Genomic DNA, 25,178 nt, shown 5'->3' on the forward strand with positions numbered 1-25,178 from the left:
GGCATTGTTCTAAGTATTTTGGATGATGTTGGATAATTGATCATTTGTGCCTTAACACCTTCTCTTAGTAAAGACCCCTTTATGTGCATGGGTTGGTCCTTGGTGGTTGTATGGACTAGTCAGGACAGAATATGTAGTGGTGGCCCCCTGCTCAGCTAGATTCTTCTGGTCAGAGGTATCCTGGTTGGGTTTTTTTCTCTCAGTCTTCAGGTCTTTAAGTGACCATGCCTATTGGCAGTTAGAGCTGCCCTTCAGGATTTGTTGGGGGAAGATCTATATTGCTTTTTGTAGATCCATCCTTTCTTCCCTGCCCTCTAAGTGAATTTGGAGGTGAAGAGCTACAGTCTTGGCTGCTTGCCTCCTTCGAAATAACCAGCATCGTCTTGTCTGCAGTCTGTGTAAGAACATCGAACAGTGCCCAAAAGTGGCCCCCTTCCTCCGAACACTGCCTGGGCTTCCACCAGCACATGAGCTAATCTGTGCCAGAGTCCTGCTCCCAGGTTTATATCAATCACGGAGGTCAGAAAGCTCAGACCCTCCAACACTGGTCCGAACGCACGTCTCCCTGCTGCCTTGGCCAGCGCCAAGCCGGCCTTTTCTGGACCACTCCCTTCTTTTAGAAACCAGTACAATCAGACTCTCTGGAAAGATGAATTAACTATAAAAAGTGCTTTTTATAAAGGCACTTGTCATGGACAATGGCTGTCATCTCATTTACCATACTCTGCTCCTAGGCCAAGTGCACAGACACCTAGGGGCTTCCTGGAGTAGAATTGTCATTTCCACTAGAAGATGACAGTGTTTGGCTTTGGGGGGCAACATAGGCCTAAAGTGAGAAGCTGACATATACTCAGCTTCACTGAGAAGCTTGTGCTTTCCAGTCTCCTCCTAACTTCTGACCAGTGAGTCCTCCTCTGTTTATCAGGCAAGTTAGCCAAGGCACCTGCCCGGGTCACGTCCACTTAGTAACAGGGTCCAGCAGTCTCTGCCCTCGGCCCAGGGTTGAGACTGCAGTGGCAGCGACAGGCCCGGGGAGGTAGACATGAGGCGTATCCCCAGCTTCAGTTGCTGAGCAGAGAGACTGTTCTAAAGAGCATTTGCTCCAGATATGTTGGGGGACTGTACAAGGCCCCCATTTTTTTCTCTGACTAGAAGTTCTACCTGGTCTTCCTTAATTAGCTCTCCTCTCCTGTAAGGCACTTCGCAGTCACAATTCCTTTTCTCCAGCCTCATCTCCGCCTGGGTTCCTTTCTCTTCAGACCTTTCCTCCGTCCCAGCCACCTCAAATGCTTTGAAGTCCCCCTTCCTTACCTCAAGTGCTCATGTGTCAAGCCCTCACCCAGAGTTTGAAGGTTAGGGAGCCCCCATTTCTGCTGCCCATGCAGCTTAGAAAAGAAAGGTATGTTTGCTTGGGAACGCTGAATCAATTTCCTCGTTCTGGACTATGATTAAAATCTTAAGTATAGTTAATACACTATTTCAGGTACAATGGTGGGCCCTCATGGGCTGCCTTGAGAACACAGACACCATTTGTAACATGTTTCTGTGGATAAGTAGTTCCTTCTCAGAACGGAATTTTTGGTAAGTTGGGGATTTCTTGACTAATATGCTGCGAAAGATTTGCATGTGCCTTGTGGAAGTGTTCGTATTGCTTTGTAGTCATAGCACCATCTATCACAAAAGTAAGTTGTCTTTCTGGATCCCAAATGACAATGATGACCAAAAAAAAAAAAAAAAAAAAAAAAAAAACCCACTTCCTACCCAGAAAGGTTGCTAGAGAGCTTTTCTCATCTCTTATGGTGGTTCTGAGGGACAGGTGAGACTGAATTCTCAAGTTGGGCCAATTTAACCCATTGTCACCTAGCACCGGAAACAGGTGGCGTTACCTGCTTGGGTTTTTAACGATCCATCTGCTGTAGGAAGGAGATAACGCTTCGCCTATGAGCAGAGACAGCGTGGTGGAGTTTTGCTTATGGAAAGAGCGGCCCGTTGGATTTTTAGTGGTCACTTGAGTGGAGCAGCCACATTACAGCCCAGCTAGGTGGGGACAGTTCCGAGGCGAGAGTGGTGGTCACAGTCTGTTCTTCTGTCTGCGCTCTGACCTCTGGCCACGGCAACTTCTAGGGCAGCACACTTCATTCCCGTGTCTTTTTCTGACATTTCCTCCTTCGGCTCCCTCTTTGAAACTGGAGGAGTAGGTCGGCAGTTCCCTTTCCAGTTCTAGAGGACGACGGAGTGGGAGCAGGCACGTGCCTTCTCAGCGTCTCCCAGTGTGGGGCTGGGCCGGGTAGGCCCCGGAAGGCCTGTGTCCCAGCGCGGGGCTGGGTTTAAGGAAACCACACTGGAAGGGGCAGAGACAAAGGGTTAAATCTGCACCCAGGTAGAAAGGCTGTTGCATAAACGCTGTTTTTTTTTTTTAAGATCTCGTGCTTCTTTTTTACTTTGTGTTGGCAAAAACCCTAGGAGAAGATGGGAGATTCTGGGAGGAGATGATTATGCTGGGTGAGTCAACTGAGCTCCCCAGCTGCCGTTTTTAGTTCCTTTGCTTTTTTGTACCAGGAGGCAGTTTGGGGAGGGAGGAGGGGCAGGATGGGAATGCTGATTTGTGCAGCAGGACAGGGGCCAGGTATATGTCGATGACTTCTTTTGGCCTTCGAGGGTTGACAGGGCTTTATCATCAGCACGCTGGTTCGAGGAGGACATATGAAAGCAGAGCCCTCAGTGCGGCAAACATAAATATCTCCTACACGTCCACGAGTCACTCACTATTGCTTCCCCAAATCAAGAGCTCAGAGAATGGCTCCAGCAGCATTTCATTGTCACAGCAAGACACAATGGTTTTGATAGCAAAGCAGTGGAGGGATTGACTGTAGAGAGGCAGAGAGAACTGTCTGAGGTGGGGAGGGCCTGATGGTGGTTGGGCAGCGGGGAGTTCGGAGGAGGGGGTTCCCCCAGTGTAGTGAGAGGAGGGCTTGGGCTTGATGGAGGCTGGGCCAGAGATGAGGGTGTGTGTGTGGGGGGGAGCTCTTCTAGTCCCAGGCTGTGCCTGCATTCTGAAGCCGTTACCGGTTAGCCGTGGTTACCATCTTTGCCTCAAGCGTTGTGTCAGGAGACAGCATGAAGGGCCTTAGCACCGCCTGAGAGAGCTTGTTAGTGGAAGTGACACTCTGTAGGTGGCATCCATCCTTGAGACAGGAGATCTCGGGGCCACTGCCCCTCGGATATTATTGTGTGCAGTGTACACTGGTGCGGGTTATTGGTGTGAATCCTGGAGCCATCGTGAAGATGCCCCAGCACGTTTTCTCATTCATTTGTGCACATTTGTTTAGTACTTTATTGAATACTTCTTCTCTGTGCTTAGGCATTGTTGTGGGCCGTGAATAAGACAGACCAGGGTCCCTCCCTTTGTAGTGTTCCCTAGTGGAAGGAGTGACAGTAACCAGCCAACTTCAAAGGGCAACAGATACCTTGAAAGAGAGGAAGGGGGTCTCATGACAAGAGGTTTGCTTTTCCTTCCTCTGCCTGTGTTTTATCTCCTTGCGAGGGGAGAGGGGTGGGATCAGAAAGTTGTACTACTTCGATTCCATAAGTATTTTACCATGGGCCAGCTAGGTGCAAGCACTGTTAGCACAGCGGCGTGCGAGACTCGCTCTGACCCGTTCAGAGTGCACGGACAGAGACGTAGAGTCAGAAGAGATGGATGGGTACAGGTGGCGTGAGAGTCCAGAGACGGGAAAGGTCACTCTCAGCTAACAAGGTGTCTGGATAACTCCTTGAACAAAAGGATTTAGGATGAACAAGGGATAAGAGGGTTTACTTACCTGGATCCCTTAAAAGAAGGCATTATACGATAGCTGGAGCGTTACATTTAGAGTGTGTGTGTCTGTGTGGCTCTTGATACTGCGGGCCTGGTCCCTTTCCTGCACCGCAGCCAGAGTGGCGAAGCAGGGGTCCCACCGCAGGTCTGACTCCAGAGGACGCCCCACCACACCAGGTACAGCCAGACAGTGCGCTAAAACGTAAATTACTTGGCAAAGAAAGGGAAGTTAGAGGGAGGCCCAGGACCTCAGCTGCACTGGTTAGTTTCCATGAGCTCCCCACAGTCTTCTGTAAAGTGAGCCAAACCTTTCTGCTGCAGGCTGCCTTCTGCCTCCCCCAGAGCTCAGGGCTGCTGGCAGGCTGGCGCGCTCCTGTGATATGGAGGAACTTGTTGGTCTCCATGGTTACAGTAACTCACTGGTAGGGGAGGAGCTGAATGGAGTGCGAGGCTGGCAGCGTGCGCTTCCCCCAGCCCTTGGCACCATGTGGTACGGGTATGTCAGCTGTTTCTCGGGTCTTCTCTGGGAGGGAGTTTAGGAACTGTTGAAGGGAAGAACGGGCACACCTTCCTCCTCTCGGCTACTCGAGGGGCAGAGGCGTGGCCGCCTTCTCATTCACCCGCTCCTCTTGGCTAGAGCGGTTTTGTTAGGAAAGGGTCCTTTTGGTGTGACCGCCTAGCCATGGTAGAAATGTGACTTTTCCTGATTCTAGAAGGAGTACCCGCTTTGCTGGACTGGCAGTTGTCTCAGAGGACTCTTTGAGATGGGAAACAAAAGTTCCTGCCCAGAAGTGACGGGAGGTCATAGGAAACGTTGTCGAGACTTTATCGCACAGGAGACACCGTGGTCAGCACTGTGCGAGTTTCCTCATTTCATAGTCACACCGATCCTGCGAAGTGGTTACGGCTAGTGTCCTCGTGTCTCAGATGAGGAAACCGAGATTTAGAGATGGCAAGTGACCTTGCTCATGTTAAATCAGCTAGTAAGGAGCAAAGACAGGGCTCCCGCCCAGGTCCGTCTGCCCCCAGAGCCTTGCCGTGCTGTCCCACCTCCCTTTAAACAGCGAGCGGAGATACCGCAGTGAGTCTCGTGTGCAGTTCCCCTCCTCCAAGTTTCTAGAAGGCCGGGACCAGATCTCTCTGAACTTTGCAACTAGCCCTGGCTCAGCACTCAGCAAAGGCTCGCTGAAGCCAGCAGTAATTGGGGAGTGAGATGGAGACCAGACGTGGTGAGCAGATTCTCAGGAGCGAAGTGGTGCTGGAAGCTTCTGAGGCTCTGGTTACTAAGTAGAGTCCACTGGGTCTCAGAAGGAGCCCAGCATTTCAGGTGGCTCTGAAGACAGGAGACTGCGGGGTGCTTATTGCATTGTGGCGTCCGTGCACCTAGGGGAGTGAGCTGGAGGTGGCTCGATTTCAATCTCCTGCCAGGTTAGTTCTTGTCTGCTGGTCTTCCTGGGCAGGCCCCGGCTTCAGCTGTGGCTGCTTTGAGGCCCGGCTGCAGTGCTGGTCTCCCTGCTCTGTAGTGAGGCTTGCAGCTCAGAGAGTAAAGGCCAGAGACCTTACCCTTGCTTTTGGCTTTGTGCTTCAGTTGCAGGCTCTGCTGGTCTCCTTTGTTAGGGAGGTACCCACCCTGGCTGGGAAAAGGGAATAACCCTTTGAGTTTGACACAGCCCCACCTCCCCTCTACAATGGGGTGTTAGGGGAAGGTGGGGGTCCTAGGTGGAGCTATCACAGTTAATTTCAGGGGTGGGAAGTACATCCATCCTCTCTGCAGGTCAGTGCTTACCACAGCTTTACAAGATCTCTCCTACCCAGAATGCTCCACTGGTTTATTGACTGTTGGCAGTTGAGAATGACAGTTGCTCAGGATCAAAGGATGCAAAGAAAGCTCCTGGATGCAGTAAAGGAGGAAGGGTTAAAGAACTAGTGACTTGCCATGGCCACATGACTTCTCAGCTCAGTTCTACCCCATCTCTCTCCAGCCTCTCTTTGAGGTCAGTGCTTGGTACTTTCTCAGTATAGAAAACCCCTTCCTGCCTCCTGAAAATAGGATTGGGGAAACAATCCTTCCGTTGCACTGCAAAGCCCTAGGGACTAGAGAAATAAAGCCGTTTGATCCTGCTCTGGCTTCTGAGTGAAGGGGCACAGGTGGTCCCAGGCCAGCCTGGGCCCGGGGTCCAGAATAAACCCCAACATCTTCCACTGAGATCAAGGCCCACTTTAAGGAGTGAGAGGAAGGGTCGCTATGGGACCACCTGGGTAGGCCTTCACCACTGGCCTTAACCTGACATTGGCATTCTTGTGGTCCCAGGCAGCTTTCCCGCGTCTTCACGCCTTGCCCCTTCTAGTCTGGAGGAAGAGCCAGGGACTTATCTTCCTTGTGGGGGGAAAAAAGAGCAGATTAGGCATCAAGAAGGGTCGGTGATCTGGTAAAGGGGACAGCAGAGTGAGGAAGTAGGCACGGAAGCCCTGGGCTCCAGTCCCAGCTCTGCACGGGAGGCCGTAGGACCTTGGGCGAGTCTCTTCACCTCTGTGCTTCAGTTTCCTATCTCTGAAATGGGTGCTTGCTACCCCGTTGGCCGCCGGTATGGAGAACACAGAAAGTATGTGCTGCCTGATGGCGGTATCGGAAATGTTGAAAGTTGTGTGTAAGGCAAACACGGATGTAGCATGGTCTCCAGGTGTCTGTGCTCAGGTGCTGGGCACAGAGGAGCTTTTGCCCTTCCCTAGAGGAAATCGTGGCCTAGCAGCATGTGGTCTTCAATGAGTTGCTTCATGCCAAGAGGAGTAGAATGAATACGAAGTTGATCAGGGAACCAGAAGAAAGGTGGGGACTAGAACACCGCAGGGCCAAGGGAGGGCCCCGCCTCGCTGCACAGCCAGCAGGGGTTTTGCTCACAAAGGTGTGAGGAACTAACTGCCCTGAAGAACGGCCGCCCCTGCCGCCCCTAGGCCCTCCCAGGATCAGGGCCGGGAGGGTCTCAGAGGGACTTTTGGTTCGTTACCCCGCCTTTGGGCAAAATTTAGGGTTAAACATCTCAGTCTCTTGTCAGTAACAAAGATTCTTAGTCTAGAACCCATAGACCTCTAAGGGGCTTCAAATTCCCCAAACCCCCTGAAATTATGTCGCAAGAAGGATATGCATTTTCCTGAGGTTAAACACAGCTTTCTGTGGAGTAGGAGGTCCATCTGCCACTGTTGGATGGCTGCTTCTGCCCAACCCCTCCCCCACCCTTGTTCTCGGTGGGTGACTTGCTGGCCTTGCCCCTGTCTGGGTCAGCAGGGCTCATTCACTCAGACTCCTTCCTGCCCCACAGCAGATTTGAGCCCTAACCCACCTCCCCACCTGCCGCAAGTGAGATAAAGACTTTATGACAGCCTTAGCTGTACTGCGTCTCCTCCTCACCCTCTCCCAGCTGTTACCCAGCCCAGCACCTTGGGGAGGGTGGGGCAGCCCACTTCCGGGGAGGGGGAGGGGAAGGGAGAAGGAAGTTGATCTAAACCCGCCCCTTTCTCTCTCAGTCTCCCTTCCTTCCTGTTCCCCTCCTGCCCCTTTCCTCCCACCTGGCTCCTGGTGTAGTATCCTAAATTGCATGCATTTCCTGGCCACCAGGCTCTGGCCCGAGAGAAGCCGCGGGGCTTCGTACCCGTTGCTCTCCTTGCCAAGCCCGGTCTCTCTCTACTAGTGGTGGTTTCGGTTGCGACACCGTCCAGGTTCCCAGGCAGGAGCCGCTGGGCCTGGCTGCTTCGCTACTTTTCTCTGAGGAGGTGGTGTGGTGGAAGGTGTCGCCTGCTTCGGCTGAGTAAGGGTGGCTGGCGGAGCCGCGGCCCCCGCCCTGGGCCTGGCTCTTCCCGGCCTCTGTACTTTGCCCTCGCTGCCTGACAGGTTCTGCTGTGGGTTCTGCTGAATGGAAGTCGCTGGTAGTCCTTGTCCCTTTCTCCAGCCGGGTATGTTTTTCCCTTTTTTTGCTCTGAGATTGCCCTTCCCTCTTTCTTGCCACCCAAACACAGGATCTGTAAAGAATTGCCAAATGGAGCCAGGCACTGACACAGGGTAGTAAAATTCACGGGAAGGGTAGAGTCATCGGCTAGGACGGGAAGAGCGGCCGCTAGGAGGATCCCCTTAGATCGAGTCAGCAGGCTCTACCTGAGTGAGAGAAAGGTGCTGGCGGCAGACAGGCAGAGGCCCAGGGAGGGCACGCCGGTGTTCCAGTGAGGGGAGGTACTGCCGTGAGGGGAGACGGGGCTCTCGGCCCAGGGCTAGTGCCCAAGGGACACTTTTCTCCCTCCACTCCACAGCACCTGGGCTTACTTTGCCCCTGGCCAGGGAGTGCTTGTCACCCCTCCCAGTTTGGTCCTTTCCCAGTCCTGGGGAAGCCTCAGGACACTCGAGGCCAGCTGTGCATGCAGAGCCCCAAAGCAGAGCTTTTCAGGGGCGAACTGACGGTGGGAGCCTCCAGCATTAGGGAAGGGGCCTTGCCTACCTGAGTCAGCGCTGGGCCTCTCGGGGTGGAGACTGTCTTCCGGGCAAACCTGGCACCACGCCTGGGCCGAGCTGTGAGATCCCAGGTTGAAGGGCCCACTGGATGTGGGGCTCCTTTTCTTCTATCCCTCGCATCCTGTTCTCTCCTCCCCTCTACTGAGGACCCCAGAACTGTTTAGGCCCTGCTTCTGAACCAGGCCTGCGTGGTGTACCATTTGATTCCAAATATTACCCCGAAGGGTAACCCCTTTTCCTTCTGAAGGCTGTCTGGGAGCCCTGGGGTTCACTTTCCACAGACGCCCTCAGACCTCTGGGGCCTGCCTGGTTGTCATGTCGGCCAGAGCTCTGGGAATGGCTGGTGTTCGTATCTTAACTACAAGCAAGGAGGCTAGAGGTGGAGGGGAGAGCGTGGCTTTAGCCAGGTCTTGCTTAGCTGGCCCTCAGGGGCAGCTGATCTTCAGCCCCGCATCCTGTTGGTAAGGTCTGGGTCCAGGCTGAGGGCACCTAGGCGGAACCATGGCAGGGACCCTGTAGAAGCCACCCTGTTCGCTTACCTCCTCGCCAGCCCTCCAGGAAGCAGCCTTGCATGGGGCCCTGGTCGGAGAAACATCTTCTACTGGAGACTGTCTCCTTGCCGTCCTTCCTACCTGTGGGCTTTCCTCACCCTCTCCCCCATCCCTGCTGCGGAGACATCTTACAGCCTAGAAGAGGCAAGGGGATCAGAGGACTGCACACCTGGAGTCCTGAGAGCTGGCGCTTCAGTTCTGACAGGGGACTCAGCGGCTTTTGGAGCAGGGGATCAAAGAGCACACACCAGTGTCCTCTGCTTCTCTGGGTCCAGGACAAGTAGAATCTTCTCTCTTAACTGTCCTGATAACACCTAGCATCGGGGAACCAGCCCTTCCCAGCTGCCCTGTCCAGTCTCCTCCTGTGAAGGCTAGGAGTGCTAGTGTGGGCCAGCAACAGGGACCAGACGGGAGGGTGGCCGATGCCCAGCCCGGACCTTTCTCCAGCAGGAAGGGCCATGGCATCTCTTGTCGGCCTCTGTCTGCGCTGCAGCCGGCTTAGAAGGGCTGGATTTAGATACAGAAGTCTTGTTGACAGTGAGGCTTCTGGCTTTGTGGACGGTAATATTTGGGAACAAAAAGTAATAGCAGTTGTGGTTGCTCTTTACTGACCGACGGCTGGGTGAAGCATTTCATGTGTGTTCTCTCACCTACCCAGTGTGAAGCAGAGAGTCTTTTATTGCCACTTTACAGATGGGAAGCTAACACTGGTAAGCAAGGCGGTCAAGTTCTGTGGGACAGAGTTCTTCGACCTCCGCAGACTGTCTGCCGGCCCGGACGGGGGGACCACACCACACCATCCTTTGCGTGCTTTCCTTCCCCCTCTGTAATAATCTCTCCTCCCTCTTAATCGTAATCAAGTTAACACGTGCTGAGTAAGTGGCAGATTTAGGATGCGCACCCGGCAGTCTCTCTCTGGCATGGGCACTCTTAAGCCCCTCCTGTGGTGGCCGATGTTCCTTGAAGTCCAGCGTGCCGCCGAGCCTGGCGGGGAATGCTGTCCTGCTGTGCCACACAGACCAGCCCCTGGGGCCAGAAACACCAAGAGGGATGGGCAGAGCGCAGCGCGGGACGGGCAGCAGGACCCCCGGTGGGGCCTCAGGCGGGCACAGGGCCACGTCCTTGGGTGGCCGTCGACTCCCTGTTCCAAATTTTGAGGACTTGGAGACTGCCAAGTCATATCCTCGAAAAAGAGGGGTGTGACAAGGATCGAAGGAGGTGAATTCGAGGTTGCCAAGGAAACTTTTCCACTCATCTTCCTCTCGTAGGAGTTGGGGCAGAGGGGAGGTTTTCCCTGTTTCTGGCCCCTTAGGCAGGCCGGGCAGGGCGGGAGGCAGTTGGGCGGCACCTGTAGGGAGATGGGGCCGAGACAAAGTAGGCCATGGAAGCCAGGTGTTCGGGACCCCGCTGGATGGGCATTGTTCTTTGGTAGACTCACCCAAGTGCAAGTACCAGCAGGGCCTAGAAATGTCCTCTTCAAGGGGTGCGAACCCTAGAGTTCCTTTTGGAGGGAAAAATAAAAACAGGTATTTGGAAATCTGCTGGTCTAGCAAATGCTGTTTGAGGACCAGCCGGGCTTAGGTGAACTACGGGTGTCTGGAGACCTGAGCACTGGAGAGCGCTACGGTCCAGAGTGGACAGATGGCAGAGGCTTTGGGGCCTTTGACTCGCAGAAGAGAGAACGCTCTCTGAAGGACCAAGGAGGTTAAAAGATGTCAGGAACCTCTCCCTTCAGAATCTACCATACCCGTGAGGTCTTTCTTCCTTGTGCTTCTGGGATCCGAGTTGAGCAGCTCATCCCAAACCAGCCAGCAGCTAAGCTACTGTGCAGAGAGAAAAGAAGGCCCTCTGGACACAGCCAAGACGCGGGGACATCAGTAGAGGGGCTTGCTTTGTGTCGTCGTCGTTTTTCTGCCTGAAAAGCAGCTGGCTGGAGAAGCAAGCTTCTTGCTCAGGAACGCTGGACAGTTCCCGTGTGGTAGCAAGTCATTCCCTGGCCTCTCTGAATGGTTCTGGGATGAGGCTCTGGGAGCAGCTTTGTCCCAGTACACTGGAGCGGTGGCACCAAGTGTTCTTTGAGAGGTAATCGGGGCTTCAGTCAAGACTTAGCCCAGAGTCTTAACAGTTTTACTGAGATGCAATTCACATACCATATGGTTCACCCACTGAAAGCTCACAGTTAAGTAAGTGTCTTTTGCCAAATTCAGAGTTGTGTGTCCATCACCACAATCCTCCGACCCTACTTTGTCCTCCTTAGCCCTCGACAAGTCTCCTTCCTGTCTCCGTGGATTTGCCTATTCCGGACATTTCATAGAAATGGAATGATAACTACGTGGGCTTTGTGACCGGCTCCATTCACTTAGTACCATGTTTTCAAAGTTCACCCAAGTTGTAGCATGTTTAGTGCTTCATTTCTTTAAATCGCCGACAAATATTCCACTGCATGGCTATTCCGCAGTTTATCTGTTCACTAGTTGATGGACATTTGTGTCGTTTCCATTTTCTGGCTATTATGAATATGGGTATCACGAATGAATATTATTGTATGAGGTTTCGCGTGGATGTGCATTTTCATTTCTCTAGGAATGGAAGTGCTGGGTCAAGTAGTAATTCTGCGCTTAGCCCTTTGAGGACAGCGCAGGTCTTTATAGGGTGTATAGTTTTTTCTGGACCATACCTTCTTTGTATTATGTTTACATACCAGTTCAGTGCTGTTGTCATAATTTATGCCTCCTCACACCCTATTTGAGCGATGGGTTATCTAAGGAGGGCAGACTGTTGCCTCGCTCGGACCCTGTCATTCGGTTCATTCATTGCACAAGTATTCACTGGGCATGTACCATAGTCCGGTCTGTGTAGGTGCTGGAATGTATCAGTGAGTAAATGATACATCTTGAGCTTCCATTCCATCGGGGTCGACAGCAAATCAGTGCAAAGCGAGAAATAATAAAGGTAAATGTAAAGCCTTGGGTGGCAGTGAGTTCTTCAAAGTCATGCTGGTGGCGTTGCTCCTGCGCCTGTGGGACGCGGCCTTCTCACAGTGAACAGGCAGCGGGGCGGACGGTAGGAGGCGCTGTCCCGGGTGCGGTTAAGGAGCTGTTGGGTTATCAGTGGGGGTTTGTCTCGCCAGGCGGTGGAGCCAGATGGGACAGCTCAGGTCCTAAGCTCTAACGCCCACAGGATGTTGGCACTGGACCTTGGGTTGTGCTCTTTTGGAGGAAAGACTGGCTCTCTTATCATCATCATCTCCTTTTTAACCCGTCGTGTGCTTCTTCGATTTTTCGCATGCCTGCTGGCTCCCTGGAATCAGCCCCGACACCCCCAGCCTTTTACCTGTTCTGCAGAGCGGTAGAGGGTGTGGGCACTGGAAGGGCAGCGCAGTTACAGGTGTGCGTTTTCCACCCCGCAGCCCACCTTGGGACACCTCGACTCCAAGCCCAGCAGTAAGTCCAACATGCTGCGGGGCCGCAACTCAGCCACCTCTGCTGATGAGCAGCCCCACATCGGCAACTATCGGCTCCTCAAGACGATTGGCAAAGGTAACTTCGCCAAGGTGAAGCTGGCTCGGCACATCCTGACTGGGAAAGAGGTGAGTTGGGGACATGGCAGCATCGCCCAACTGTTGACACCACCACAGCCAGCCTCTCGTTTGTCAGACAGAAGTGATATCTGAAGAAATGGGGATACCGAGAGGGAGGGGACAAAAAGGAGGCGGAAATAGGAGAAAGGAGGTTTCAGCCCCGGGTTTAGCTCGGTTAAAGAGGTAACCTTGGGCTTTTCGTCCCATCTTCAGGTAGCTGTGAAGATCATTGACAAGACCCAGCTGAACTCCTCCAGCCTCCAGAAAGTAAGTGTATAGCACCTGTCAGTCTCTCAGCCTCTCAAGGGTCGGTGACTTGCTGATCCCATTCGGACCTCCTCTTGAACACCCAGTTTAAACTCTCTGGTCATTGTCACTGTCCCACCACCTCTCTCTGTGGCGCTACTACCTTTCATTGGCTCCTCTGTGCTGGCGCCTCCCGGTCGGGCTTCCTGGTACAGGCTCTGGCTCTTCTTGCCGCCCCCTCCCTGCCACGTGGCCTACCTGTCCGACCTACTTGCTGTATCACGCTATCTCCTGGCCTGTGGCCAGCCCTATGCAAACGTACTTGTTTGTAGTTATTACTAGAAACACATTCCAAGATCTGGAATGATCCAAGGTGGGTAGCTCTAGAAGTACAGGGATAAGAAAATATAGGAACCTGCCCCTGGATTCTGTGCCAGCTGCATTTTAGAGAATGAGCATTCATGACTGGGGTTTTTAGAAGCTAAACTCATGTCATGCCTCCGACAGTGAGTGCAGACTAAGGACAGGTGCTCCCAATTTTCCTTCTCACTTCTAGGCTCCTCTTGGCTAAAAGTCACAAAATCATGTGCACGTAGTCTTAGGTAGATGAGGTTGGACTTTTTCCTTCCCTCCTTGACTTACAGTGGGAAACCACTCTGTCTTAGCTGGTTGGGGAACCCCTCCCAGTGGGAACACGTGTCCCCTGCTCAAGAAACTATGAAAAGCTGGTAGGATGGAGGAAGGGGTCCAGCTTCCAGTGACTGGTTGTTGTAGAATGCGGAACTCTGTGCCCCTGCCTCCATCCTGGGCTCTGGCAGCCAGCAGGAGGAGGAGGTTTCCCATCTGGCTCCCACAAAGCTGCCCCTGTTCCAGTCAAGTCAGGTTTCCTCGGTGCCCTCATACTCCCACTAACCCGGTTCACATTTCTGACCTGGATTCACCTGGTACTTGTCATCTTGTGGAAGATTGAAGTTTTCTTTTCATGAGCACATTGTTATTTGAGTTAGGAAGAGGGCATAACCTCGTGCTCACAGAGTCAACTACAGTGACACCTGGCAGCTTGGGACTAGGGGTTGGGGGCTATGATCATGAGAGATGCTCTCAGAGTCAGTGTGTGAGCTGAGGTTTCCCGACACTGACAGCCACAACCCAAGTGTTTATTACTTTTTATTATTTGTGGGATTCCCTTAAGGTTCTTTGGTTTGAAGGAAGCACTGCTGTCATCACCAAGCCTTCCCTGCTTGGAGCTTTCCGAAGGGAAGGGAAAAATGGCTACTCTTAACAGGTTGGCTCAGACCCCCCAGAGTAGGACCCAGGTTGGTGCAGGCCATTTGGTCCTAGGAGCAGTCTGCCTGCCGTCACAGTGACTGCCAGAGTCAGCCGGGCCATCTTACTTCCCACCTCTTTTTCTCCCTGACTGGATGGGAGGCAGCAGTACCAGACAAATGTAGCCATTTTAAATGCCTTTCACCGTACTTTGTTACTAAGGCCAGGCTGATCTGGCCAAATCATTGTTTAGATTTGATCCCAGCAACGATCCCTAAACGAGGAACACTGAAGAAGCTAGCCCCCGTAGGGTTCTAGACAAGCCCAGAAAACTCCATGCTGTCCATGGAGAAGGCCCTTCCAGGCCAGGTGGGCACCTCCTCGGGGGAAGAACCTTGGCAGCTGCCTCCGGGCCCCATGTCGTCGCTGCTCCCCACGACTGCCCTGAGGTGGTGTCCAGGATCTTTTGCCTCTTCATCCAAGACAGCTGCTGGGCTCTGGCAGGAGAAGGGTGCGACGGTCAGAATCAGGTTCCCGAAGATGGGAAAGCCTGTCTTTTCTTCTCATTTCCAGCTCACGAACGCTCTGGGATCTCATTAAAGGAAAAAAGTGTCCACTTTATTTCATAAACTATACTCCAGACCCCCGTCTCCAAACAAAACAAAACAAAGCTAGTTCTGCTCTTTGTGCAAATGTTGAGGCCTGGAAGTTACAGAAGCCCCGCCTCCAGCTCTCTGGCCCCCACAGAGGGGATGGAGTTCATTTCTGTCATCTTTCTTTATGGAAATGTATGGTTTGGAGTCCGTGATTTTGTTTCACAAAGAGAGCGTGAGTGTGTGGAGGTGGATTTGATTAAAATTGGCATCAGCTATATATAGGAGTGGCTTCTTCTGTCCCCACCCAGAGGCCCAGGAGAGAAAGGCCTGCCCACCGGTGCAAAGCCCTCTGACTTCTGTAAATCAGAAGACGACGGGGTACCCCTTCAGCACTCCCCCCACCACACGCAGACCAAGCTGGAGTCGGTTTTGTCACTGAACTTCAGTTCTTAACATTCATGTACGTGGCTCACGCTCCCTCCTTCAGAGGAACCCAACCAAACCCGTCTGCTGTGCGGGGGCAGGATTTGGGGTAGACTGCGGCAGAGGGCGCGGCCGGCTTTCCCAGCTGCTGCATCTCCGGCACAGGCCATCAGAGCCCAGCTATCCCCCCGCTGACCCTTCCTGCCCTCCTCCCCTGTCACCTGCTTCTCAGCCATCAAGGGTGGGCATGGATGACCCGGACAACTACTGCGTTTCTTTTCCTTGCCCGTTTTCTCTTTTGGAAAAAGAATTCTAGCAGTGGCTCTGTTTGGAGGTGACCTGAGGGCATGACCCCTGGTATTTTCTTTTCCAGCTCTTCCGCGAAGTAAGAATAATGAAGGTTTTGAATCATCCCAACATAGGTGAGAACCAGCTGTCATTCCTTTCTTCTTCCCCCGCAGCAGGGCTCCACTTGCCAGCACGTAGCCCAGCATGTGGTCCTCCCCGCGAGGTTCTTGCTTCCTGGAGCCCAGAGTCTTCAAGGATGCTCTGGGGCGCTCAGGCCCACATCCAGCTCTGTCTCTGACACACAGGGCTATTCTTAGGGGGGTGGCTGTTGTGAAAGGAACATGTCCTTGGGAAGGTGGAGTATGAAAGGGGGAACTTTATCCCTAGGGTGCCCTGTTCATGTTGGGGCTTAACATGTGGCCCCTGTTACTTCTCTGACTCCTAGCTTGACCTTTTCTCTTGTAGTTAAATTATTTGAAGTGATCGAGACTGAAAAAACTCTCTACCTTGTCATGGAGTATGCCAGTGGAGGTAGGTATGGAACTATGTCTTCCTGCTACGTGCCTCCTTCCCCCAGCTCCAGCAAGCTCTGACCCAGACCTGCCCCTGTCTCTTGCAGGAGAGGTGTTCGATTACCTAGTGGCTCATGGCAGGATGAAAGAAAAAGAGGCTCGGGCCAAATTCCGCCAGGTGGGTGACTTCCTCCCCGGAGTATGGGCCCGACCTCAGCCTTTTGGGCTGGCATACAAGTAGGGGCTGCCTGTCTATCAGTGGCCTTTTGAGGGTTCTTTGTTTTCTATGTGGCGACTTAGAACTAGGTCTCGGGGTCACAGCTCTGCCAGCCCCTGTGGCCTGTCCTCAGGTGGCCCTGGGCTAACCCGTCTTCCTTCCTTTCAGATAGTGTCTGCTGTGCAGTACTGCCACCAGAAGTTTATTGTTCATAGAGACTTAAAGGTAAGGCTTGCTCTTACCCCCTGTGCCCAAGTCAGGGCCAGGTTCACCCTCCATTCACCATGACAGGTAACTGTCAGGCCTCACTGTTCAAGGAAACTCCAGCCTTGAATTGTTTGGAGACCCTTCCTGAATGAGGAAGCCCCTAGGGCTACTTCTGATTTAGGCTTTATAGCTGGACGTAGGATCCCCTTCCAGCCAGTGAGCAGAGGGTCTCTGCCATTTTACCTCTCAGCCGTCACCCTCCAGTGCTGCCAGGCATGGCAGGAGGGCTCCAGACTGTGCTGGCCCTTCAGGCAGCCTGGTGGCCGAGTGAGGGAAGTGTCGACTGTTCTCAGGGCCGCGTCACAGCTGCTTTGCAGGCATGAACATGCGCTCACCTCTTTCACTGAGGTGTTAGAGTGCGGGGCTGCCTAGGAGTGTCCCAGCCCGAGTCTTCGCAGACGCCTGTGATTGACCCAGGTCTGCTCCAGAGGCTCTCCATAGCTCGGGGCGTCTCCGGGCCCGCAGACCCCAGCTCTCACGTGGCCGCCTGTGTGAGGAGGGGCATGCTCCGCCCTCTTCCAGCTCGGCCTGTTCACACTGATCGAAGGCCTGCCCTGGAGCTGGTGAAGAAAGTTCTAGACTAGGGATGATTTTGTTTGTTTTCCCATGGCCCTCAGCTCCTTCCTGTCCAGCGCCTTAGTATGCTACACTCGGTCCCCTTACATCTTCCGTCTTACCTCCCAGGCAGAAAACCTGCTCTTGGATGCCGATATGAACATCAAGATTGCAGACTTCGGCTTCAGCAACGAATTCACCTTTGGGAACAAGCTGGACACGTTCTGTGGCAGTCCCCCTTATGCCGCCCCAGAGCTCTTTCAGGGCAAAAAGTATGATGGACCCGAGGTGGACGTGTGGAGCCTGGGAGTCATCCTGTACACCCTGGTCAGCGGGTCCCTGCCTTTCGACGGACAGAACCTCAAGGTGCAGTGCCACGCAGGCCGCGACCGTTTTTATTATTCCTCATTTCCTCTCGTGGCCTCCAGTCTTTCCCCAGACTTCTCTACATTTCTCCCATGCCAGAGCCTCAGAGAAGGATTTGTAAAACCTAGTGATTAAAAGGGCTTCTGCACCCAGCGTAATGACCTTACTTCTTTTCTAGCGGGCCGGGATCACTCGTGTGTCCCGTTCACCCTCCAAGGCCCTCAGGCCTGCAGGCCTCGGGCTGGCCAGGCCAAAGGGCCCAGGGCCTTTGACTTCACTGCATCTCTGGGAAGGGGCCGAATCTGGGCTCTCTGCCTCCTACCGTATTTCATTTGTATCTGCCTGGCTCGTCTTAAGCTCTTCGGAGCCTGGATATTAGGTTTCTTCCCTTGGCCTTGGGCTGATTTAAATTTCCCTCCTACAGGAGCTGCGGGAACGGGTACTGAGGGGGAAATACCGTATTCCATTCTACATGTCGACGGACTGTGAAAACCTGCTTAAGAAATTTCTCATTCTCAATCCCAGCAAGAGAGGCACTTTAGAGGTGAGTAGCCGAGAGCCCCGCTGGCTGGGAAGTCCCAGGTTTCCAAGGAAACTTTCAAGCTGAGTCTCCCTCCTCTCTGCCCTTTCCCTTCCCTTTGCTCCCCAGCAAATCATGAAAGATCGATGGATGAATGTGGGTCATGAAGATGATGAATTAAAGCCTTATGTGGAGCCACTCCCTGATTACAAGGACCCCCGGCGGACAGGTGAGGCTGGGCCGGGCTGCGGCTGAGCCTGCGTGGATGTCGGGACCAGCCTTAATTGTACGTCCCCCCATGCAGAGTTGATGGTGTCCATGGGTTACACACGGGAAGAGATCCAGGACTCGCTGGTGGGCCAGAGGTACAACGAGGTGATGGCCACCTATCTGCTCCTGGGCTACAAGAGCTCTGAGGTGTGTGCCCCGCTCCATTCCCCGGTCCGGCCAGCCCTGCTGGCAGTGCCACCCCCGTGCTTCTAGCCCCAGCTGAGGGCCGAAGGCCATCTCTGAGTAGATGTGCTCTGGTAGCCAGCATCCTCTGGTCTTTGCTTTCGCTGATCTCCATCAGTCAATGAGTAGGGAAGCTGGTGGGGTCTGGGCCTGGGTCTGGGTCTCCACATGGGTGAGTAGATCTGGCTCGGTCTGTGTTGGTTAGATTGGGTCTAGGCTAGTCTGGCCGGGTCAGTTTTGTTTTGATGTAGAAGTTTTCTTTCCACATGTTTGTATCTCTGTTTCTGGAAGGGGGCGTCTGTGGGTCCGTGGGCGCGTGGGTCCCTCTCTTCCTTAAAGAATCTCGAGACTGTACGGCTTCTGCCTGGTGCTCGTGTCTGGGTGTACGTAGCTCTGGGCATGGATGTCTAGCCTGTCTGTGCATCTGGAGGCTTCGTCAGTGTGCTGCCCGTCTGGATCACCATGTCTGTGACTGAGGCTGTGGGTCTCTGCAGGTGGGGCTGCTGTGCCTCTGCTCCCACAGGCGCTCACGGCCTCCCCACCCTGCGCTCCCCTGGCGGTTCTCTTTTGGTTCTCCCCTTAACCCGCTCAGGAGGCGTGGGGGGTGGGGTGTCTGCGCCCGGATGTGCGTTCTTCTGGAAGTGTGCATCCCTCTCTGAGGACGGGGTCTTTGTGGGAGGTGCTGCGACTCTGGCTGTTGGTCAGGGTCTGTGTAGAGACACATGTGTCTCCACGAGGGTTCAGTTGCACGTTGGTCTTCCAGGGCCTGTGTCTTATGTGCGCCCGGGGTGGGTTTGTGTCGGGCAGGGCGGTCATCCATAGGCATTTCTGCCTGACTTCCGCCCTCCCTTTTCTGTTCTTGCAGCTGGAGGGCGATGCCATCACCTTGAAGCCCCGGCCTTCAGCGGATCTGACCAACAGCAGCGCTCCATCCCCTTCCCACAAGGTACAGCGCAGTGTCTCAGCCAACCCCAAGCAGCGGCGCTTCAGCGACCAGGGTGAGTGCTTTGCAGAGCTGCGGGTGGGAGACTCACCCTCTGCTGAGAGGTCACAAGTTCTGGGGGCTTTGGATGACACAGCTGAGTTTCCGTCTCTGTTCAGCCACTCACTGGACAAGTCCCCTCCCTCGGCGAAGTGGGATTTGCCGCGCCCCTGGCAGGACCGTAGGAGAGCACCGGCACGGGGCTCCGCCCTCACCCATGTCTGTTGTCCCTCTGGCCCAGCAGCTGGTCCTGCCATTCCCACCTCGAATTCCTACTCTAAGAAGACTCAGAGTAACAACGCCGAAAATAAGCGGCCTGAGGAGGACCGGGAGTCAGGGCGGAAGGCCAGCAGCACAGCCAAAGTACCTGCCAGTCCCCTGCCCGGCCTAGAGAGGAAGAAGACTACCCCCACTCCCTCCACGGTGAGCCACGCCATCCCTCTCCTGCCCCAAGCCAGCCCTGCTCCTCCTGCCCGGCCCCGGCTGTGGGGCCCCCACAGCCGGGCCTGTCCCCTCCAGGCGGCTTTTCTCTTAATCCAGACCCACTCCCTTTAGCTGCCTGCCTGACCTTCCCTCCTGGGCCACTTGTGCTTACTGTAGAAAGCCTAGCGCCCCGCCCCCCAAAGTAAAAGCAAAACCCTTTTTCCTGCCTTTGCCTCTCGCGGTAGAAGGTAGAAGGGAAACAGGTTTGCTGAGCCTGCCGGTAGAGCGCTCTGGCTTTTGTGTGACGCAGTCCTGCCCTTTATCCCCACAGAACAGTGTCCTCTCCACCAGCACAAATCGAAGCAGGAATTCCCCACTTTTGGAGAGGGCCAGCCTTGGCCAGGCCTCCATCCAGAACGGCAAAGACAGGTGAGCAGGCCCAGGCCCTGCCCGCCACGCTCCCCAGGAGCCACCTCTCACCGCGGGGACATCTGTCAGCAGCATCACCTCCCCTCCCTGCTCCCTGGAGTTCCATCGTGGCTCTGTCCGGTGCAGCTTTCCCCACACCAGCACCTCCTCTCCGCCCCCCAGCCCCCGTCTCCTCTTCCCTGTGCTCCGCGGCCGCTCCTCGCGGTGCGCCACGGATGACTCCGTGGTCGTCTCCGCCGCCGTCTTGCTTCTTGACCGCAGCCAGGCGTGGCTGCTGTGCTCCTCTAGGCATCAGTGCTCAGGCTTTGTTTGGGGGGCCCCAGCTCAGGGCAGACCCGAGGTGCCCACCTGAGGAGTGCCCGCAGTGAGGGTAACGGCAGCTGCGCCCATGAGGGCAGCGCCACCCCAGCCCGACCGGCAGCATCTCTTGGTGTGTCACGTTCCTGGCTCCGCGTCTTCTGAGCTTAATGATGATTCCTCTTAGCAACACCCTGCTCTTCCTGAAGAGGAGACACCCTTGTTCTTAGAATTCCTAGGAGACCAGTGCAGCCCGGAGACAGTGGCCCCGTCGGCTTCCCAGCGCTTGCGGTTCCTCCCCAGGCCCCGCTGCCTGGCCTTCCTCACCCTGCCCCCGCTGCCTGGCCCTGCCTTCCTCGCCTCTGGCTGGCGTCCCCGTTGCCGCTGCCTGGGCTGACCTGCGTCCTGCCAAGCGCCCAGCTCTGGCCCTTCCCGCCCCCCTCGCTTCTTAACCTGAGCCCTCCGCCCCACCCTCTGCCCTAACCCAGGCCTCTCCGCTGCTTTTGTCTCCTAGCCTAACCATGCCAGGGTCCCGGGCCTCCACGGCTTCTGCTTCTGCCGCAGTCTCTGCGGCCCGGCCCCGCCAGCACCAGAAATCCATGTCGGCCTCCGTGCACCCCAACAAGGCCACTGGGCTGCCCCCCACGGACAGTAACTGTGAGGTGCCGCGGCCCAGGCAAGTGTGCTGGGGCAGCTGGTGCACCTGCTGCCCTCTGCCTGTCCCACCCCCTGCCCCAACAGTTTCTTCCCACTTGGGGTCCTGCTCTGTTCTTATCTTCTTAGCCACAAGAAATGGCTTTGTCCTTTGCAGCCAGGAAGTGAAAGGAACAAAAAATAGCTTAATGCCCCTCTTTTCCTCCAGTTCTCCCTCTCAGAACAGATATGCCAGAAGCCGTCCTGAGGCTCCAGAAGGAAGCCTTTTTGTTCTGAGCCTTCCTGGATTTCCTTAGGAGCCCAGGGACAGTCAGCATCACAGGGACTCAGTCCTTGAGGGTTGGTCAGCATTGTCCCCTTGAGGTTCCAGGCTGCCTAGCTTCCAAGGAGCCACTGCTCTCCAGCCTGTACTGCTCTCCACACAGTATCCGGCCTCGCCTCCCTCCCTCCCCCGCACCGTCTCCTCCCACCTCCCCGAGATGTCCTCCTTACTGGCGTCCTCAGTGGTCACACCCTACCTCGTGTGTCCTCCGTGATGGCTGCCTCCGCCCGAGCACCCTCCCTCCCTGTTCCCACCCCAGGGCTCCAGGTGCTTGGTGGCGGCAGCTTCCTCCCGCCCTGATGCATTTCCCCCACCCCCACCTCTTCTCCCCACAGCACAGCCCCCCAGCGTGTCCCTGTTGCCTCCCCCTCCGCCCACAACATCAGCAGCAGTGGTGGAGCCCCAGACCGAACTAATTTCCCCCGGGGTGTGTCCAGTCGAAGCACCTTCCATGCTGGGCAGCTCCGGCAGGTGCGGGACCAGCAGAACTTGCCCTACGGTGTGACCCCAGCCTCTCCCTCCGGCAACAGCCAGGGCCGGCGGGGGGCGTCAGGGAGCATTTTCAGCAAATTCACCTCCAAGTTTGTACGCAGGTGAGTAGGGGCCTTAGGACGGCACTGTGAGACCAGGCCTTCCTGCCCACCTAGGGGTGGGAACAGGGACACCTGGAACTGGGCTTGGGTCCTGGGGTTAGAAGAGGCCTTGGGAAGCCTAAGAAATTGGGTCTTTGTCAGCACCTCAGGTGTCCAGGCTCTTCCTGTCCCTTGTCCCTCTCAGGCCTCCCCAGCCCCATATACACACACACCCCTGGTTCTCTGGCCCCTGAGCAGATGGCCGATGCTGATGCCGCCTCCTCTCTGGGAGAGTGTGAACTCGGATGCTAAAATAAAAGCCCCCCTCTTCTCTCCTGGGTTCCCATGGAAACTTATATTTGGTGACGCAGCTGCAAAGTCATGAGGTCTGAGCCAGGCTTGGCCGGCAAGGAGTTTTTCCTGGTCTCTCGTTTCGCCCCCTCTGACCTCCTTTCCCCCGACCCAGTTGGTCAGGCCCGGCTGCGGCCCCTCCGCTCCACCGCGGCCGTGTTCTTCGGCCCAGGCTTGCCAGGATGAAGGCCATGATGCAACAGCTGGTGGGGGCCCCGAGCGGCCCCGTCCCCTGCACCCCGATGCACTGATGCTTCCCTGTGCGGGGTCCAGGGTGGGGATTCTCTTCATGAGCTTTCTCACACCTGACCCCCGACCACCCCAGAGAGACAGCTTTGATTCTCGAGTTGCATCCAGCAGCCCAGCCTCTTGGGTGCTCCCTGTCGGTCCCACGCCTCTTCTCCCACCTTAGCATAGCTCAGGAAGCAGCTGGAGCAGCCAAAAGCCGTGCCCCTTTGTAGCCCAGGAATGTAGGTGCGGGGCTGCGGGGAGGGGCGTGAGCAGACCGGGTGTCTGGGACTCTGGTCTCGCTGAGCGGCTCTTCCACAGGTGGGGTGACCCTTGAACCTGTAAAGCCCACTCCCCACCTGCTTATCCACATACCGTCTTGTTGGTTTTTTTTATTTCTTTTTTTATTTTGTCTTTTTTTGTTTGTTTTTTTTAGAAATCTGTCTTTCAGGTTTGCCAGAAGGTAGGCGTTGAGCCCTCTGCGTGTGTGTCTGTGTCTGTGTCTGTGTCCTGCCTCTGTCACTGGCTCCCCTTTTCTGGCTCCCGCTCCCTCCTCCATCTGCTAACCACATCTGTGTGGTCCCCTCTGCCATCTTAAAGGGACGAAGACGGCTCTGACTGGGCGCTTCCACGAGGCCACGTTTGCGTCTCGGCAAATAGCTTTGGAAATGATGGGCCTGTCCCCAAGCAGAGGGGGACCGTCTCAGGGAATTCTCCCTTTAAGATTGTCTCCTGCCCTTTGCCCCTCATCCCTGGGTTCTGGTCTTTGGTCACAGTGTCGGGTTCCTTTTTTGGCCCTTTTCACCTGTCTGTGCATGTGCTCTGAAGGGGCCACCCGGGTCGAAAGTGCATCTGCAATGGTATCTCATTCTGGGTCTCCTGGGGTCCCCTTCTCTGTTCCCCGGAACTTCAGGGCTCTGTGATCTCTTGCCCCTGCCCTGTGGGAGGGTAGGACGTTGGAGGTGCCACAGGGACACTGGGGTCCCAGGGCTTCAGTGTGATGCCTCCAGGCCCAAGGAGCCTTTGCCTCACGAGTGGGGCACAGCACCCCCTTCTGGCAGCTCCTGCAGAACTAGGCCCACCGCGACCCCAGCACACCTCGTGCCTCCATCAGTATCTGGATGGACCAAAATGCCTCCCCTCTGGGCCGTGTTCTCCACATATGGCCCGTGGCTTCCAGAGAGCCAGGAGCTGGGATGTTTAGGGCCGGGTCGTCTATCCTGAAGCCCTGGCGAAACAACGGGAGCTCCCCGGTCACCCAGTCATCTCCCTTCCTAGCCCGGATCCTGGCTCTGCCACCCCTGGCCCTGTCCTCATCCTCTCTGGAAGCCTGGGTGGGCCAGATACCAAGCCAGAGACCCAGGGCCAGGTTTGGAGCCGTGGTCGCCCACGGCTGTCAGCCCAGTCCCCGCTCTGGGGCTGGGACACCTGGCAGGCCCGTCGGTGCCCCAACTGACAAATGGCCAAGGCAGGGTCTTCAGGCTTTCCCCCTTCCGGCCACTGCTCCCCACCCAGCTCTTCACTGCATGGCTAGCTGTTGACTCATGGGGCCCAGTGGGGGCCTGCCCGGCAGGGCGCCTCCACCCACGGCGGGAGCCAGGTTGGGGCCAAGGAGAGCAGCTGGGCTCCTCCCGCACAGCCCAGGCTCCCGGCGCACAGCGCGCTCGTCTGCATCTGTGTGTCTCTGGTGTTTTTGTGTTCCTTTTACATGTGCTGCTGCCGCTCTCTCTCCTCACACCCCTGCCCTCTTGCTGTCCCCAGTTCCCAGCTCCAGGCACCCCCCTTCTGGCCAGGAGCTGGAGAAGCCGCTCAGTGGGGCCAGACCTCTTCGCCACCCACCCTTCCGAGGTGTCTGCCCTGCCCTCCGTCCTCCTTTCTGGACAAGCAGACGGCCGGGCACCCTGGCAGGAAGGGGACTTACCGCAGAGTGGGGGAGGCGGCTTATCTGCAGCTGGCCTCAGGGCCTTCTTGTCCCCACCCCGCCATCCCCAGGCATCTCAGCAGTTCCAGAGCTTGGCCCCTTGAGCCTCCTGGGAGAGGCCTGTTTGCCCCCAGCCCCTTCCCTCCAAGAGGACTGTGGTTCTGAGACCTGGTCCAGTGGTGCGGAGGGCCACTCACAGCGGGAGCCCCGGCAGGCTTCGGGCCGGCCGCGCCTCGGGCCGCGGCTGTGCTGACACACGTGCCTGCGCGCCCACGCCCCCCTCTGTCCCGGAGCGGAACTCCTCCCTGGCACAGCTCTGGGAGTGTGGGGAGGGCCCGGCCCCCTGTGCGGGGCTCCCTGTTGGAAAGGGACAGTCGAGATGCCAGTGTGAGGTGCTGCAGAGCCAGGTTGGCCTGCCAGGTAATGGGCAAGTGGCCTTTGGGCTTGGGTCCTGCCCACCTACCAGTGGCACCTCCCTGGACCGCCCTCACCTGGGTCTGCGGCGGCTGAAGGAGCGAGAGGTCCCAGCACTAAACTCTCCCTCGCTCTGTTTTTTGAGGAACCTGAATGAACCTGAAAGCAAAGACCGAGTGGAGACGCTCAGGTGAGAGGGCCGGAGCCAGCACCGGCCCTGCCCAGGCCACCGGGCTTGCCGCGCGCCTCCTGCTCCTCTCCTTCTGCCACCTGGCTCTTCCTCTGGTGGTTCTGCCCTGTCGCCACCCTCTTGGGGCCTCCCTTTCCTCAGAGAATCCCCGCACCCCAGCTCAGTAGGTGTGGGCCCCGCTCCTCGGATCGGGGGTCTTCTGGAAGCAGGAGCCCTGGGCACCTGTTTGTGCCTCGGCCG

General features: G+C 55.9%; 1 protein-coding gene across 10 annotated transcripts in view; it reads left to right on the top strand.

Annotated features, from left to right (window-relative positions):
* The window catches only part of MARK2 (microtubule affinity regulating kinase 2), a 52,762-nt gene that overhangs the window by 25,108 nt on the left and 2,476 nt on the right, over positions 1 to 25,178 (top strand). For 2 of the 10 annotated variants that reach the window (XM_016118560.2, XM_016118562.2), the window contains exons 2-18: positions 12,276 to 12,455; positions 12,660 to 12,713; positions 15,351 to 15,399; positions 15,731 to 15,796; positions 15,885 to 15,955; positions 16,163 to 16,219; positions 16,946 to 17,182; positions 17,607 to 17,726; positions 17,832 to 17,931; positions 18,007 to 18,119; positions 19,021 to 19,153; positions 19,379 to 19,560; positions 19,892 to 19,989; positions 20,801 to 20,962; positions 21,598 to 21,855; positions 22,850 to 22,876; positions 24,894 to 24,938. In XM_016118560.2, coding sequence (XP_015974046.2) covers positions 12,276 to 12,455; positions 12,660 to 12,713; positions 15,351 to 15,399; positions 15,731 to 15,796; positions 15,885 to 15,955; positions 16,163 to 16,219; positions 16,946 to 17,182; positions 17,607 to 17,726; positions 17,832 to 17,931; positions 18,007 to 18,119; positions 19,021 to 19,153; positions 19,379 to 19,560; positions 19,892 to 19,989; positions 20,801 to 20,962; positions 21,598 to 21,855; positions 22,850 to 22,876; positions 24,894 to 24,938 — 1,952 coding nt within the window. Of the gene's footprint in view, positions 1 to 7,317; positions 7,766 to 12,275; positions 12,456 to 12,659; positions 12,714 to 15,350; positions 15,400 to 15,730; positions 15,797 to 15,884; positions 15,956 to 16,162; positions 16,220 to 16,945; positions 17,183 to 17,606; positions 17,727 to 17,831; positions 17,932 to 18,006; positions 18,120 to 19,020; positions 19,154 to 19,378; positions 19,561 to 19,891; positions 19,990 to 20,800; positions 20,963 to 21,597; positions 21,856 to 22,849; positions 22,877 to 24,893; positions 24,939 to 25,178 lie in introns of those variants that run through there. The other 8 variants (XM_016118566.2, XM_016118561.2, XM_016118567.2 and 5 more) reach the window with 8 other exon arrangements.

Source organism: Rousettus aegyptiacus, unplaced genomic scaffold (genome assembly GCF_014176215.1).
Source record: "Rousettus aegyptiacus isolate mRouAeg1 unplaced genomic scaffold, mRouAeg1.p scaffold_m13_p_5, whole genome shotgun sequence".
NCBI lineage: Eukaryota > Metazoa > Chordata > Mammalia > Chiroptera > Pteropodidae > Rousettus > Rousettus aegyptiacus.